This window comes from Calypte anna, chromosome 28, assembly GCF_003957555.1.
Source record: "Calypte anna isolate BGI_N300 chromosome 28, bCalAnn1_v1.p, whole genome shotgun sequence".
Classification (NCBI taxonomy): domain Eukaryota; kingdom Metazoa; phylum Chordata; class Aves; order Apodiformes; family Trochilidae; genus Calypte; species Calypte anna.
The window spans coordinates 4570642-4585512 of record NC_044273.1 but is presented as its reverse complement, the minus strand read 5'-3'; the positions used below and the strand labels follow the sequence as shown (position 1 = coordinate 4585512).

The window sequence follows — 14871 nt, the reverse complement described above, 5'->3', positions numbered from 1 at the left end:
AAGGCCTCCCAAAGCTGCGTTTTCAGTTTGTTCCCTCTGCTCCAGCAGCTCCCTTAACCAGGCTTTTACTTCACTGAGAAAAACAGAAACAAAGCAAATCCTCAGCAGTCCTGCTGCAGCTTGATTTGGTGCATGTAAAAGTGAGGAGGAAAGAACAGAACAGGCCTGGAGCATTCTTCCTTGCAGTGAAACTTTCAGTCTTCCAGATCAGCAGCTTAAAAGTTCAGAGTCAAAATCTTCCACCAAGGCAACCCAGTGTGATTGCAGCTTTGTCTCTGCCAAGGTTGTGGCATTAAAGCAAAGACTTCAGCTCCTTGTGGCCTCACCAATAACCTGCTAACACTCCTGAGGCAGTGCCAGGAGCCAGCTCTCTAGAGGAAAAAGAGATCAAGGTAAATGAGAATCCATAAACCAGATTGCTGTGTCCCACACAAGGGTAATTTGTGATCTGAGTGGTTGCATTTTGTGTTTCTCCAGCTGGCTGCCATGGAAGGGAATTTTACTACAGATCAGGGTTTATGCTTTTGATCCAAGTGTACGTGCAGTGAAGCATCGTGTGTTCAAATCTGAGATAGTAAAACTCCAAGATGCTCATGGCTTGAACAGAGAGCCCATCCTGGGACTGAACTTAGCTCCCACATTGCCATTGCCTTTGGGAAGTTGACCAAGAAGCTTGTAAATAGACCCTGCTGTCCTGCTTGCTTTTGAAAACAAACAAAACCCCAAGAAAAATAGTGCTGATCCATATGGCAGCATATCTGATCAGTCCTGGCACCAGCATGACAATGCAAAGGTAGAAATCTGTTCTAGTAAAATAAAATTTCTCCACAACACTGCAGAAGAGCCTTGCATAGCTGATTCTATTCCTATTTTTACCTCTCCTTTTCATCAGGAGTTTGTCAGGCCTGGAAGGAAGAGGCATGGGGAACAACTCTCCACATGTATGCCAGTGGCTAGCAGTTGATGCTTCTAGCCATCAGGATTTTCTTGGTGTTCTCTCTGGCTTCTCCTGGTGCTGTCAAAGCCTGCTGCTCACAAAAATCTCTCTTTTTAACAGGATTTAATGAAGCTGTCAGTCCCTTTTGTGCACTCCCACCCACCCAGGCACTCATGGGGATTGTTGTGTGATTAGTTTGGACTGCTGTAGTTTGATCTCATGGTTAGGAGAGGTTGGTTCATTGTTAAATGAAGAACCTCAGTGCAATGTGAACTTTACCTTTTTTAGCACTAAGGGGAAAGACCCCGATGCCAAAGTGAAACCACAAGTACCACAAGTACCCACCTGTGTGTGGCTGGAGTCATCACCACGGTCTGTTCACACGTCTGATACTCAGAATTGTTGTGGGGCTTGGTTTTTGGGAGGGGAATGGTTGCTTGGTTGAAATAACTTGTTCTCATGTTCACAGTACAAGCCCAAATACCCTCCTCTCCTGCAGGTCATGGCCAGGCTGGGGTTTACCTGTAAGAACCATTCTGTCTTGACTTAAAAATATGAAATGATGGGGTTGCTACTCTGTGTGTCAATGAATTTGGCCTCTGAGTACCCAAGTGTGGGCTCCTGCTTGCTCACTTGGGTCTGTTTAGTTTCCATTGGATAGCAACTTCAGGGTTATAACCTGGAATATTTGCAGCTCAGGAAAAAAAAAAAAAAAGTTGATTTATCTAGCAATGTGAACACAGTTATTTATCTCTTGTGTGTCCTAAGAACAAATGTATATTGAGGTGAATATTTAAAAGCTAAGAGGAAATTCAATGCAGTTGATTTACGTATTTTTTTTCCTGACTAAATGTAATAATATTTAAGTTTTTAACATTTTTCATTTCCTGATTTGTTTGTCCCTTTTTCCCTTGGAAAAATAAACCAAGTGAGTAGGTTTGATGACCAGGTTTGTTGGAGAACTATTTGCTGCTGGAAGCTCCAAAGAGCTGGAATCTCCTTGCTTTATTTGAAGGAACATCCCCCCTGCCAAACGGTGAAAAACCCACTCGTGTTTTTGGGCATCATCCTTGTGATGGAGTCAGGAATAACAGACAGAAAATATTTACAGACACTCAGGGAGAGCAAATTTTCATTTGTTCGAAGCCTTTGTGCTGATTTTGCAGCATGATATCCAAACCAGCCTCAGGACTGTTCAACCCTGCGGGACTAACGCAGCTGCGGGAGGCGGGGTTGTGCCTTTCTTATTACCGAATGACTCCTCGGACACTTCCGAACCACGCGTTCGGGTCCTCAGCAGCTGCGGGAGGGAAGAAGGGAACCTCTGCTGCCGCCCTGCCTCCTCCCGGGGGCTCCCTGGGGGTCCATTCCCCGCACCGCTCCCTCCCGCACCGCGCAGCTTCCCCGCGGATCCCGGTGCGGGCTGAGCCCCGGGGAGGGGGCGGAGCTTGGAGAAGGGGGCGGGGCGAGCGAGCAGCGCTGCAGCCATTGGTCGGGGAGCGGCGGGGTGGGCGGGGCTTGGAGGTTGGCGGGGCAGGAGCCGCGGTCTGTCAGGTGCGGGCGGAGCGGGGGAGGCGGCGGGAGCGGAGTCCTGAGGGTCGGTGACAGGAATGTTACCGAGAAGGGTTGGATGTGATCCTGAAGGGTCCTTTCCAACCTGACTGAGTCTGTGGTTTTGTGGCACAGTCCCCAGCGCCCCGCGGCAGCTGAGGGAGGCACCGGCGGTCGCCTCTGTGCGGGCTCTTGGTTGAGCTGAGGACTCACTGGGTGTGCAGGGTCAGGAAGGGGAGGCTGGTGCGTGGCAACTGGGGGGCCGAGTAAACTCAGGGTGGGTTTAACACTGCCTGGGTGTGAAGAAAAGCACAAAGAATGAGTGAGTGTGAGCCTGCAGTGAGACCTGGAGCTGCTTGGCAGGACCGCTCTTGAGAAGCCTTCCCCTCACCTTGCTGGGGTTTGCTCCCTGGGGTGGCCGTGCCAGGACAGACCAGAGGCTCTTCTGGTTTCAAGAAGTAGCACTTGGAACTACAGCCCCTGCTGGGAAGTGAGACCTCAGCACCTCTGGTCTAAAGCTCTGGGGCTGCAGTTTACCTCGTGCTTTAATTGCTCTCCATCTGCTCCTGTCTTCCACTTGGTTGGCTGTTTAATAAGATGGTTCTTGTGCCTCCTGTTGGCATCCTCTGTTTCCTCCACAAGATCATTCTGGCTCTTTCAAATCCTTTCTGTATTGGTAAGGGTTGTTGGATGGTTTTAGGGGTTGTTGTGGTTTTCTGCTTGGTTTTGGTTTTAAGTGAAGAAAGGGATTGTTATCCTTGAGCAACTGGTTTGTCTCTAGAGGATGAATATGCACAAAAAAAGGTGTTTGCATAATGAAAAGGAGAGGAATAATGTTTCACAAGCTGGCCCCTTAACTCTTTGTTTCAGGAAGTCTACTTTGTAGGTTGCTGCTGGAAGAAGGATTGCTCTGGAGTGTTTGATCTGGTGATATGTTCCCAATAATCCTGCTATAAAGAAGCAGTTAGACAGTGGCCTGCTCCAGGTCATGGGAAGGGCAAGCTAGGATGTGAATCATTCAAAGGAACTGGTAATTAGGAGGCCTGTTAAATAGAAGGGAAATTAAAGGCCTACAGAGAAAAAAAGAATCTTCCTTTCCCTGTGGCAGAGAAAACTGACAAGCTATGGAAAGAGTGGAGAGAGGATATTTTATGCTTGAGCTCTAAATGGATCCCAGTCTGGGATCAGCTGCAGCAAACGCAGCCTTTCTCAGCAAGACTTTTCAACAGCTTGCTTCTTCCATCTATTTTTGGGTTTTCTCTTGCCCTGGTTTCCATAGTATCTGAATGCTTCATGCTCTTAAATATATCTACTTGCAACACCTTGGTGAAGTAGGAGGTACCGGGGCCCTTGCTCTGCAGAGGTGCTGGGATGGAGCAGCTCAGGGTTGTGTGGAAGATGTGGGGTGGAGCAGTGAATTGGAACTGTGCTTTCTTAAATGCCCATTTTTTAACTGCTGGCTTTATTTTTCACTAGGGATAGCAAGAGTAAAAAGAAAAAAAAAATATCTTTCTCTGTGAAACTGTCTCTTAAATATTTTGGAAGGCCCCAGTGCTGCTTGGAGCAGGGGTGGAGTTGGGCACACTTGATGGCTGAGGCATTCTCTGATCTAAAGTGTCACATTTCTTTCTCTCAAGTAAATGAGAGCATGAGGATACTAGGCTGTGTTCTGTAGCCAGGTTGCTCAGTCTATAAGCTCATTCCCAGGGAATATTTATGACATAATGTCTTAATACAGTTTTCAGAAAGGAAAGGTAATGGCAAGATAAAGAACTTAGGAAAAAAAAAGGAGATGAAAGAGAAGCAGATGCCATAGGTCTGAATCCAAGATGCTAGGGGTGCTCAGTTCTTTTATTTTGTCCCAGCCCTGGGGTACCCAGAATAAAGCATGTGACAGAAACCAGCTCTCTCTGTTTGGGGGCAGAGGGAAAAGCCAGATCAAATCATCAGACCTTAATACCTTTAGATACAAACAGGTCCAAACTGGACTTGCTCAGTCCTGTTGAATATTGTGTTGGTGCAGAGCTGGTGAGTGGCCTCCCCTTAACTGGGACAGGAGGGCAAATCCTCCAGTGGTTTTTGACCAGGTTTTTTCAAGCATTGGAAAAAAAACAGTTTGCAAACTACTCAAACTTTGTGTGTTAAGAGGCAACAAGGGCTGTTTTATTTGATTTTGTTTTGGAGGGGGGTTTGGTTGGTTGGTTGTTTTTTTTTAAATCATCAACAGCTGTTCTTGATCAGAAAAATATCTGGAGTCTTTGCTGTTCATTTCCCAGCTACCCACTGGTAGAGACAACTTCTGGGCAGAAAATCTATATGCTTTAAAACTTCATTAATTTTTGGTTTGTTGCAAAGTTAAATATCTATAAAAACCCCAACAACTTAAGCTTAAATTGGCTGGGATAACAGCAAGGTCTTGGTAAACAAGAGAGGATGAAAGCTGATGTCAACTTCTTTATTCAGAGAAGGTGTTCTTCTCTAAAACTGTTAATTGCACTGTTTTGGAGCAGTTTTCTATGCAGCAGCTTTTGTTCCAGATGAGAAACAATCCCATTATAGGACTGAACTTATATCTTCTTGAGATAATATATTGTTGCTTGGATATTTTCTGCCAGAACTGTCTTAGTCCTTTGGCTCTTCTGCCTGGGCACTGTAGGAAGGTTGATTGTTTTCAAAGATCCTCCCTCTCCTTTTTTTCCTAGGCTGTTGTGAGGATTCCCTTCCTCTAGTGCTGTCTCCTAGGTGATGTGGAAATTCAGAGCTCCAGCTTGTATTTTCTCCATTCCTTGATGCCTTTAGGAGCTGGAAGGAAAGGGCAGGCACTCCTGATGCAAAGTGTATTTTGTTGTTCCTCTGTCCTTTGTTTGAGCCCTTCTCAACTTTGGGCCAACGCACGGCACCTCTTTACCTTTTACCTTAAGCTGTCCCTGTCTGAATCCTGACACTGATATGCCCCAAGAATGCAGAAAAAGCATGGATGTGTTGATGAGAGCACTGTGGGGTTTTTCATTAGCAAATGTCTCTCTGCAGAAGAAAAACTTTCTGGGCACACAGTGTGGTTTTCTTTCTTTTTTTAAGCATTATCTGAGATTTGGGCAGAATCTGTTTATTCATCATCTGGGAATCCTCCATCTGATCTCTGCTGTGTCCCTTCTGGCTCTGCCTTGCAGGGTCCTCAGGGACAGATGTAACATGTTTCTTCATCTGCAAAGGCCACCTGACATTTCCCTTTTTCCACTCTCAGTGCTATTACTGTATTTTATCTACCACTTAATCCTGTTACTGTGGGATAGAATTCTCTCTCTGGCTCTGTAAACTCTTTCCAGGTACTGGCTGGCAGTTGTTCTATTTTTCATTTACCAGGAGTATTTTCAGGTGTGTTTTTCTCCACTACAGTTGAGGTGATGATGTCTATTCATGGGCTCCCAAAGTACTGGCTACATCTTTCCTTCTAAACAGACATTTTCTACCTGAGGCTCTGGGTCCCTCAAGCTGTAACCTAAGCCCGGAGCAGCTTGTGCTGCAGCAGCTGACATGAAAAAGCATGCTAGGTTTGGAAAGGTGCTTGAAAACATCACTTGCTAAGCCATGATTCACCCAAGGTGAGGTTTGCTGCTGTTGGGATAAGGGTCTCTTCTTTTTAAGATGGCTTTACCTTTTTATAGCTGTTAGAAATGAGAACAGCTTGACTTGTCACAGGCTTCAGAGCTGATGCATCAGTGGCTTCCCCTTGCAGCTGAGCTCCCCCCATGCTTGAGGCTGCATTCACCCTGTGTCAGAACACTGGCTGCTTTAAATTTCTTTTCCTCCAGACTCTGTTGCTGAGACACTGAGAAAAAGGGGGCCAAGTGCTGATTTTCTGACATGCACACTCTGCCTTCTCTTCTGTTAGCAGGGGAAGAGCAAGCTCTTACTTTGTGAGAAGCTGGTGCCCAATTTCCTGACAGCTGATGAGACTTTGGCCTTCTTTGATAAATACCAGGCTGGACAAATAACCCCTCCCAGCCCTGCTGGGGAGTGCTCTCCCCTTTGCTGCCAGGGCCTCACAGTTTCTGGAACTTAGGCCTTAGGAACACACACCTCTTGCCCAGGAAAAACGGGCGATCCGTGTCCACCTGGGGATGCACTCGAGGCTGCTTTGCCTCTTCATCTGGTGGCTGTGAGGGCTTCGGAGGCTTTCCTGGACAAGGGGCTCTCTTGTCCCTGTCATTCAGCCCCTCTCTTGGGGTCCCTCCATCCCTCAGCCCCTCTCTTGGGGTCCCTCCATCCCTCAGCCCCTCTCTTGGGGTCCCTCAGCCCCTCTTTGAGGGTCCCCTGTCCCTCAGCCCCTCTTTTGGGGTCCCCTGTCCCTCAGCCCCTCTCTTGGGGTCCCTTGTCCTTCCCTCTCCTGGGGTCCCTCAGCCCCTCTCCTGGGGTCCCTCAGCCCCTCTCTGGGGGTTCCTCAGCCCTTCTCTTGGGGTCCCTCCAGTCCCTCACCCCCTCTCTTGGGATCTCTCATCCTTCCCTCCCTTGGGGTCCCTCCCGTCTCTCAGCCCCTCTTTTGGGGTCCCTCAGCCCCTCTCTTGGGGTCCCTCCTTGGGGTCTCTCCCGTCCCTCTCCATCCCTCAGCCCCTCTTTTGGGGTCCCTCCCGTCCCTCATCCCCTCTCTTGGGATCCCTCGTCCTTCCTTCTCTTGGGGCCCCTCCTTGGGGTCCCTCCCGTCCCTCAGCCCCTCTCTGGGGGTCCCTCAGCCCCTCTCTTGGGATCCGTCGTCCTTCCCTCTCTTTGGGTCCCTTCCGTCCCTCACCCCCTCTCTTGGGGTCTCCCCTGTTCCTCTCCATCCCTCACCCCCTCTCTTGGGGTCTCCCCTGTTCCTCTCCATCCCTCAGCCCCTCTTTTGGGGTCCCTCCCGTCCCTCACCCCCTCTCTTGGGGTCCCTCCCGTGCCCCCCCCCCCGTCTCTCTCGGGCCGCCCCGCCCCGCGCCCCCCCGTGGCCCCGCGCATCCCCCGAGGTCCGGCAGGGGGCGCTGCTGAGGGGCCCTTTGTGGCGCCGGGGCCGTTCCCGGGGCCGTTCCCGGGGCCGTTCTCGGCCGCGCTGCCTCCCCCGCCCGCCCGCAGCCGCGCCGGGCGCCGGGCGCTGGGCATGGCCAGACTCACCGAGGGCGAGGCGAGGAGGCAGCCGCCGCCTCCGCCTCTCCCGCCAGCGCCGCAGCCGCCGCGCCGAGCCTCCCCCATGAGCGGTAGCGGCGGCGCGGAGCCCCCCGCGCAGCCCGACAGCATGAAGGACCTGGATGCCATCAAGCTCTTCGTGGGGCAGATCCCGCGCAACCTGGAGGAAAAGGACCTCAAGCCGCTCTTCGAGCAGTTCGGCAAGATCTACGAGCTCACCGTGCTCAAGGACCGCTACACCGGCATGCACAAGGGTGAGCCCGGCCCCGCGCGGCCCGCTCCGCTCCCCGGGGCGCGCACAAAGGGCGGAGGATCCCCTCGTGTCCCCCCCGCCCGCCTCCCGGTGACCCTCCCGGAGACCCTCCCCGAGGGACCGCCCGGGAAAGGATCCGCATCCCCGGCGCCCGCGGGCGGGGGTCGGCAAGGCGGCCCCCGGTGGGGTTCGCCGTCCCCACGCCGGAGCCCCGTGGAGCCCTCCGGTCCCGGTCCCCCGTGGGATCGCGGGGCCTGGCGCTGCGTGAAGTGCGGTGACAAAGGCTTCGCATCGCCTGGGGTGGCCGGGGCTGGAGCCCGGGGTCAGGGGGCAGCTGACCTCCCCGTGGCCTCAGACCTCCTCCTCCTCCTCCTCCTGCCAGGCAGGAATCCGGCCCTCCAGCCTTAACGTGAGGGTAACAAAGAACATCGCTCCCAAAGCTGCCGGTGGCCTTAGGGATGGATGGATGGATGGATGGATGGATGGATAGATCAGGGGCCTGTGTGATGATAGACACGTGAGGGGGGGTCTTCTCTGAAAGACCTTTAGTGGCTGCTGAGAAGTTGGAGGAGGGTTGTTCAGCTGCACTTATTGTATTTGAAAGCTGTGTTTTTAAAGGGTTGTTGTGCTCAGGATGCTGTCTCCCTCCTGTGAAGCAGTTTTCTAGCCCACCCCCAGCAGGTGTTTGGGATTTTGTGATCCATGCAGCTCCAGCTCTGCCTGGGAGCTCAAGGAAGCCCCTTTGCTATGAGGCCTGAGAGCAGTGGCAGCACCACTCCTTGGCAGGTGTAAAACCTTCAGGGGACCTGCCCTGAGTACCTGGAAAGCTCTCAGTGCTCAGCCTGGGCCTCTTTACCCTAAAAGGGTTCATGGGTTGGGTGTGCACTGGAGGGAATGAGTTGCATTCAGTCCTGATGTCTCTGGTTTCAGATTTAGGAAGAGAAGGAAGAAACTGTGAGTGCTGTGGAGACTTGTACCCTTCTAGACTGAACAGAGAGGGAAGGAGGCAAGAGAAAACCAACTTTATTTTCAAATAAAAGGCCAAATCTAACCCCAGTGCAAAAGAAAAATGCTTCTTCATTGAAGCCCATGGGAGCTGAGCTGACTTGACCTCAGTGGGAGGAGTATGTCTGCTTGGGACTCCAGAACCAAGCCACCACCTGCTTTTGTGTGTGCAAGGGACCAAGCCTGGTACCATCTGATAGTGAGCTACCAAGCTTCAAACCCAGTGAGGAGGAGAATGGGCCTAAGGCAGGAGGTGGTTGCACGTTTGATTTCAGGGGGCATATTAAACACAGACTGTGTGGTCTGAGGTCAGGTTCCAGGCAAGAGACAGATTCTAGGGATGGAAATCAGAGGGGGTAGGAGTGGTATTAGCCAGCTCTGTGTGACTCAAGCTTGCTGCTAAATGCAGGATTTCTGCAGCAAAGCAAGTTTATCCTTTGCTTTTGACATTTTAGAGTGGCTGCAGGTTTTGGGCAGGGTTGGTGCTCTGTCCAAAAAAGACCACTGAGCTGTGTAGCTTCTCCTGGTGGCTATTGTACAGTCATTTCCAAACACCTTCTGTTTTCTCTGCCTCCTCTCCTCTTTTGTACAAAGTGAAAGGTTGGGATTCTTTTCCAGGTGGTGTGGGTTTACACGTAGACCCTCAGCATGGTTTGGGTAAACACAACACACCTCAAACATGTCACCCCTCTGCCAGGATAGAGGGGTAGGGGAGATCCAGGCAGCCCTGACCCCATCCTGTCCCTCCCATCTTCCGAGGTCTGGTTGCATTTTCTTGGGCTCAGTGCAGGAAGGTCTGGCTGGGAGTCACCACTGAGTGTGCCAGACCTGACCCAAAGCTGCAGCAGCTTGAAGCCCTCTCAGAGGAGCTGGCCAGGGCTTCACAGGAAGGCTTTGGGAAATCTGCATGGCTGTGCAGCCCTTCCACCACACTCATGGGTGCCTTTTCCAAAGGGCAAGGAGGCAATAACAACCTCAGCCCAACTTGCCTTTCTGACAGCTGAGTTTTCACTCAGTTTCTGCAGGCTTCTAGATAAGCTCCCCCCTGACTCCCTGCTTCCCCTGCTGCAATATTTGGTGTGGTTTCTAATGCTAAGCTGAATCTAGAGACCCCTCTTTTTCCTGCAGACTGACAGCCTTTTCTTGCTCCAAGCTTTAGGCAGCTGTTGACTGGAGTAATGTTTGGGATCTGAAGGGACTGTAAATCCCAGAGTCAGTGTGTGGTTTGTGAGGAGGATCAGGCACAGAATATTCTTTTTTTCCTGCAGTCTCTTGTAACTGGAGCTAGGCTGAGTTCTAGGGAGCTGGAAACCCTCTTGGAGCCAGTGGGAACAGGGTGGTGTGGTGTGGGTCAGCACTAAGGGCACTTACAGGTTCTTTTAGGGCTCCTTGGCAGAATGCTGAGGGCACTAAGTCTTGGTTACATTTAAAGCTTTATTTTCTTAACAGAATTTTATGATTAATATAGCACAATTTATTACTTGAATGGCACCAGGTTTCTAGAAGCAGAATCACAATCTAAATAGTGTAACACAAAATATTACAACTATAAAATTTATAGTGCAACTTAATTTTTGATTTCTAATCACCTGGAGCCCTGCAGATAGCATCAGATTTTAGCACATAGTTTGCTGTATCAATATAAATCATAATCTAGACTGGAAAAGGATATAAAAGAAGCCAAGCCTGTTGACCTGGGTTTACTGTTAACTTAGGCAGGAAATGCAGAAGTGTGCTTTTTATTGAGAGGTTTTTTTCCTTAGCAGGAGCTATGAGAACAGATGGGATTTGCTTAGCTGCAGCAGTTTATTGGAGTTGAGATGGAAGAATTATCTTATTGACATTGGTTGGGATTGTCCAGAGCAGATGGCTTCCTAAAAGTACTGTGTCCCATGGAGTCCCTCTTGGGTGGAGGGGAGAGATCCAGGCAGATCTAGGGAGAGCTGGAGCAGCTTTGAAGTACCCCAAACCAGGCACAAGAAGGTGGGAGGCAAAAGAATGGCCCAGCCCCAGCAGGACAATGTGGACATGGACATTTAGCAGCATGGATATGTCCTGCCTTTCCTTAGGGTGTGAAATGCCACTGTGGGAAGGAAGGTGAGAGTGAGGGGGTTGGATGCATTCTGGTGTTTGAGTCTCTTCTCCAGCCCTTTGACAACAAGGCAGTGATGGAGCTCCAGGCACTTCCCTGGGAAGATCATTGCACAAGCTGATAAATCTCTCTCTGCTATGAAATGTTTCTTCAGCCAGATTTTTTCTTTTCCTAGTTTCATTTCATTATTCTCAGTAGTAGAGCACTGAAAGATAATCCCTGTTTTTTTTTTTTTCCTGGAGGGGCTACAATTCCTCCCCTCCTCCCTTGCCTCTGGTGTTGGGCTAAGATGTTGAGACAGATCTTGGCTAAGAATGTCAAGACCTGGCCTCATCCATGTGCTTTTCACTTTGTTCCTTAAGTTGTCCCTTGCAGAATGGATTGTGCTTTGCTGTTCTCTGTATTTCCCTCTTCATGCATATGTATATTTGTGTGAGTGTTTGCATATTGTATGGGTGTATGCATGGCACAGAAAGCCAGACCTCTCCTTCTGTAACTTTCCATGATTCCATGAATCTGGATCATGAAGCCTTCCTGTGAGCCTAAAATCCCAGATGCTTTTTCTTGCTTTTTTCTCTTTCTTCTCTTTTTTTTTCCTTTTTTCTTAATTTTCTTTTTCCCTTTTTTTCCCCTTTTTTTGCTTTTCCTTTCCCCTCCCCTTTTTGAATTTTTTTTCCTACCTGCCCTTACCAAAGAGGAATGTTGTTGTCAATGTGCATCTGCAGTTTCTTGCCCAACTTGACACTTGCTGTCTCCACTGCAGGTTGTGCATTCCTCACATACTGTGCCAGAGACTCTGCCATCAAAGCCCAGACAGCACTCCATGAACAGAAGACTTTGCCAGGGGTAAGTCTCAGTGATTTGTGCTGGGAACTCCTGACATGGGCAAGCAACTGGGCCTGTGTTGGCATTTGAGGGCTGTAAGATGTGTGTGTAACTTCATTACCACTTAATAGGATCTCTAATGATCTGTTCAGTATCTTTACTGATGATTTAGATGAGGGGATTGAGTCCATCATCAGCAAATCTGCAGATGACACTAAGCTGGGGGGAGTGTGGATCAGCTGGAAGGCAGGAGGGCTCTGCAGAGGGACCTGGACAGACTGGAGAGTTGGGATGATCCCAAGGGGGTGAGGTTCAACATTCCAAGGGCCGGGTCCTGCACTTTGGCCACAACAACCCCATGGGGAGCTCCAGGCTGGGCACAGAGTGGCAGAAAGGGACCTGGGAGTCTGGATTGCCAGGAAGCTGAAGAGGAGCCAGCAGTGTGCCCAGGTGGCCAAGAAGGCCAATGGCATCCTGGGCTGGCTCAGGAACAGCGTGGCCAGCAGGTCCAGGGAAGGGATTCTGCCCCTGTGCTCAGCCCTGGTGAGGCCACAGCTTGAGTCCAGTTCTGGGCCCCTCAGCTCAGGAAGGAGATTGAGGTGCTGGAGCAGGTCCAGAGAAGAGCAAGGAGGCTGTGAAGGGATCCAGCAGAATTCCTGTGAGGAAGGGCTGAGGGAGCTGGGGGTGTTGAGGCTGGAGAAGAGGAGGCTCAGGGGAGACCTCATCACTCTCTCCAACTCCCTGAAAGGAGGTTGGAGCCAGGGGGGGGTTGGGCTCTTTTCCCAGGCAACTCTCAGCAAGACAAGAGGGCAGGGTCTCAAGTTGTGCCAGGGGAGGTTTAGGTTGGAGATGAGAAAGAATTTCTTTCTGGAGAGGGTGATCAGGCATTGGAATGGGCTGCCCAGGGAAGTAGTGGATTCTCCGTGTCTGGAGATCTTTCCAAAGAGCCTGGATGTGGCACTGAGTGCCATGGGCTGGGAACTGCAGCAGGAGTGGATCAAGGGTTGGACTTGATGATCTCTGAGGTCCCTTCCAGCCCAGCCCATTCTGTGATTCTATGATCCAGGTTATCTCAGGGCAGAGTGCAGATAACCAGATCTCAACCAGATTGAGATCCACTCAAATACCCTTTGAGTTAAGTTTGTGTTAGGGGAAAAAAGGTCAGACTTTGAGGCTAAAATAATGTAGATTTCTGTGTGTTGGGTCAGGGCAGAGCTGAGAGTCTAGAGGAACAATCTTAAAGGATGGAGGGAGTTGAGATGGAGAGAAATACAGAACCCATGGAGGCAAAATCTTTGGATCTGAAGAGGAAAGAGGGAATGAAACCCCTCTGCTGCTCCCTAAATCTGGTGTCCTCTGCAGGTGCCAGCCAGCCTAGCAGGGCAGTTTTACCTTCTCCCCACTCCCTGGCACACTCCTCACTGGCTTGGTAAAATGCTACCCATGTGTTTGATTCGTGATTGTGCCTTCACTTTGGTGAGTTCTGAAAGGAGCTGGGGAGGTTATTAATGACACGCAGTGCTCACACACCAAGTAAAAGCCTCTCACTAACTGAAATTTGAAGGAAAAGTGGCCAGCTTTTCAGTGTTTCTCAGGAACGCTTTGTGTCTCTTTTCATTTGCAGCCAGACAGTTGCAAATTACATAAAATTGCTTCTGAATAAGAGGGGAAGAAAAATAGAGGGAGGAAGTGTGTGTGTGGGAAGGCTTAAAAAAGTAATTCTTCTGGCAAGGTAGAGTTACAGTTTTATTTCTATGCAGAACAAAGAAGGGCTTGCTGAAAGGTAGGCAAATAAGTGGCAGAAATTGGTATTGATCCAAGGTGGCAGCTTAAGAGCAGTGAAGGGGGTGCTGAAATGTGGCCACATCAAGGGGAGAGAACTCATGGATGCAGTGCTGGCTTGGGAGCACCAGGACACAGGAATGGAAAATTACAGAGAGCAGCAGCATCAGAGCAGAGAGAGAGACTCTGGGAGTGCACCAGGGGTTGAGATGCTGCAGCACTAACTCAGATGGTTGGGCACAAGGATTAATGCAGAGACCCAGCAGATCTTGAGCAGAGGGCACCCCTGTGGGCAGGCTCTCTTCTGGGCTCACTGTGGGCCATCTGCCAGGATCCACAGCCCATGGTGTTGTTAGGGGACACAGGTGACTTGGAGGGGTTCTGGTAGTGGGGTCACAGCATCTCATTCTCCCCCATTCTCCCTTTTGTACAAGTGCTGGGGTGAAGCAAGCCTGGCCTAGGATTTCTCAGAGTTTATTCATGTGTACACTGCAGGATATTGCAGCTGGGAAACCTGGGGCACGTGCTGAGGAGTGGGATGGGGGCCTGAATGTTTGGCTGAGAGTTGAATCTGGACACTGGTTGTTAATTGCTGAAGTGGGCTCTGCAGCTTGGACCTCTGGGGAGGCCAGGAAAGGGAAGTTTTTCCCATGTCCATCTTGACAGCATCAGCAAATTCCTAAGAGCCACGCAACATCATCAGGAGAAGGTATCAATACCTTCTGGTGGTCGAGGCTGTCTCGTTGAAATGGCAGCACCAGGACAGGAAGGTGCTGGGCTAAAGCAGCCCCATGGCAAGGAGCAACAGCAGGGCCTGTTTTACACCATGCTCCTGCTGGGGATTTGGCTTAGGGGGCTTAGGGGGCAGTGAGGCAAGGCAGTAGCCCCAGGAAGTGGATACTCTGAAGAGGCAGGAGGAGAGCAAGCTGACACTGGGGCTCCTGCTGCATCTGGAACTGGGAGGATCAGGAAATGAAAGATCAGCTCCTGTTCCCAAATGATGACCAAATGCATGCAGGTAGACTCTGTCCTGTGCAATTTCTCTCCCTAGAAATGAAAGCCTGTTGCACAGCCAGGCACTTGCATCTCCATGGAGCACAGAGCTTTGGCTGGTGTGTTTCCTGGTGAGCTCACCTGTGCTCATGAATACTCCCATGTTCACCAGCCCACACCTTCATCTTTGCAAAAGCACCCATGCTCCTGAGCATAACCCTGTATTCCTGTTTCCCCAGGCCCATTGGGTGTGTGTGGATGCAGACAAGTGTTTGGGAATATAGA

The 14871-nt window shown here is 50.4% G+C and overlaps 1 protein-coding gene across 3 annotated transcripts in view; it reads left to right on the top strand.

Moving 5' to 3' along the window:
* Nucleotides 1-7588: 7588 nt before the first annotated feature.
* CELF5 (CUGBP Elav-like family member 5) overlaps nt 7589-14871 on the top strand; it is a 28626-nt gene continuing 21343 nt past the window's right edge. For 2 of the 3 annotated variants that reach the window (XM_030466258.1, XM_030466257.1), the window contains exons 1-2: nt 7611-7890; nt 11750-11832. In XM_030466258.1, the coding sequence (XP_030322118.1) occupies nt 7611-7890; nt 11750-11832 (363 nt within the window). Of the gene's footprint in view, nt 7891-11749; nt 11833-14871 lie in introns of all 3 variants that reach the window. The other variant, XM_030466256.1, reaches the window with a different exon arrangement.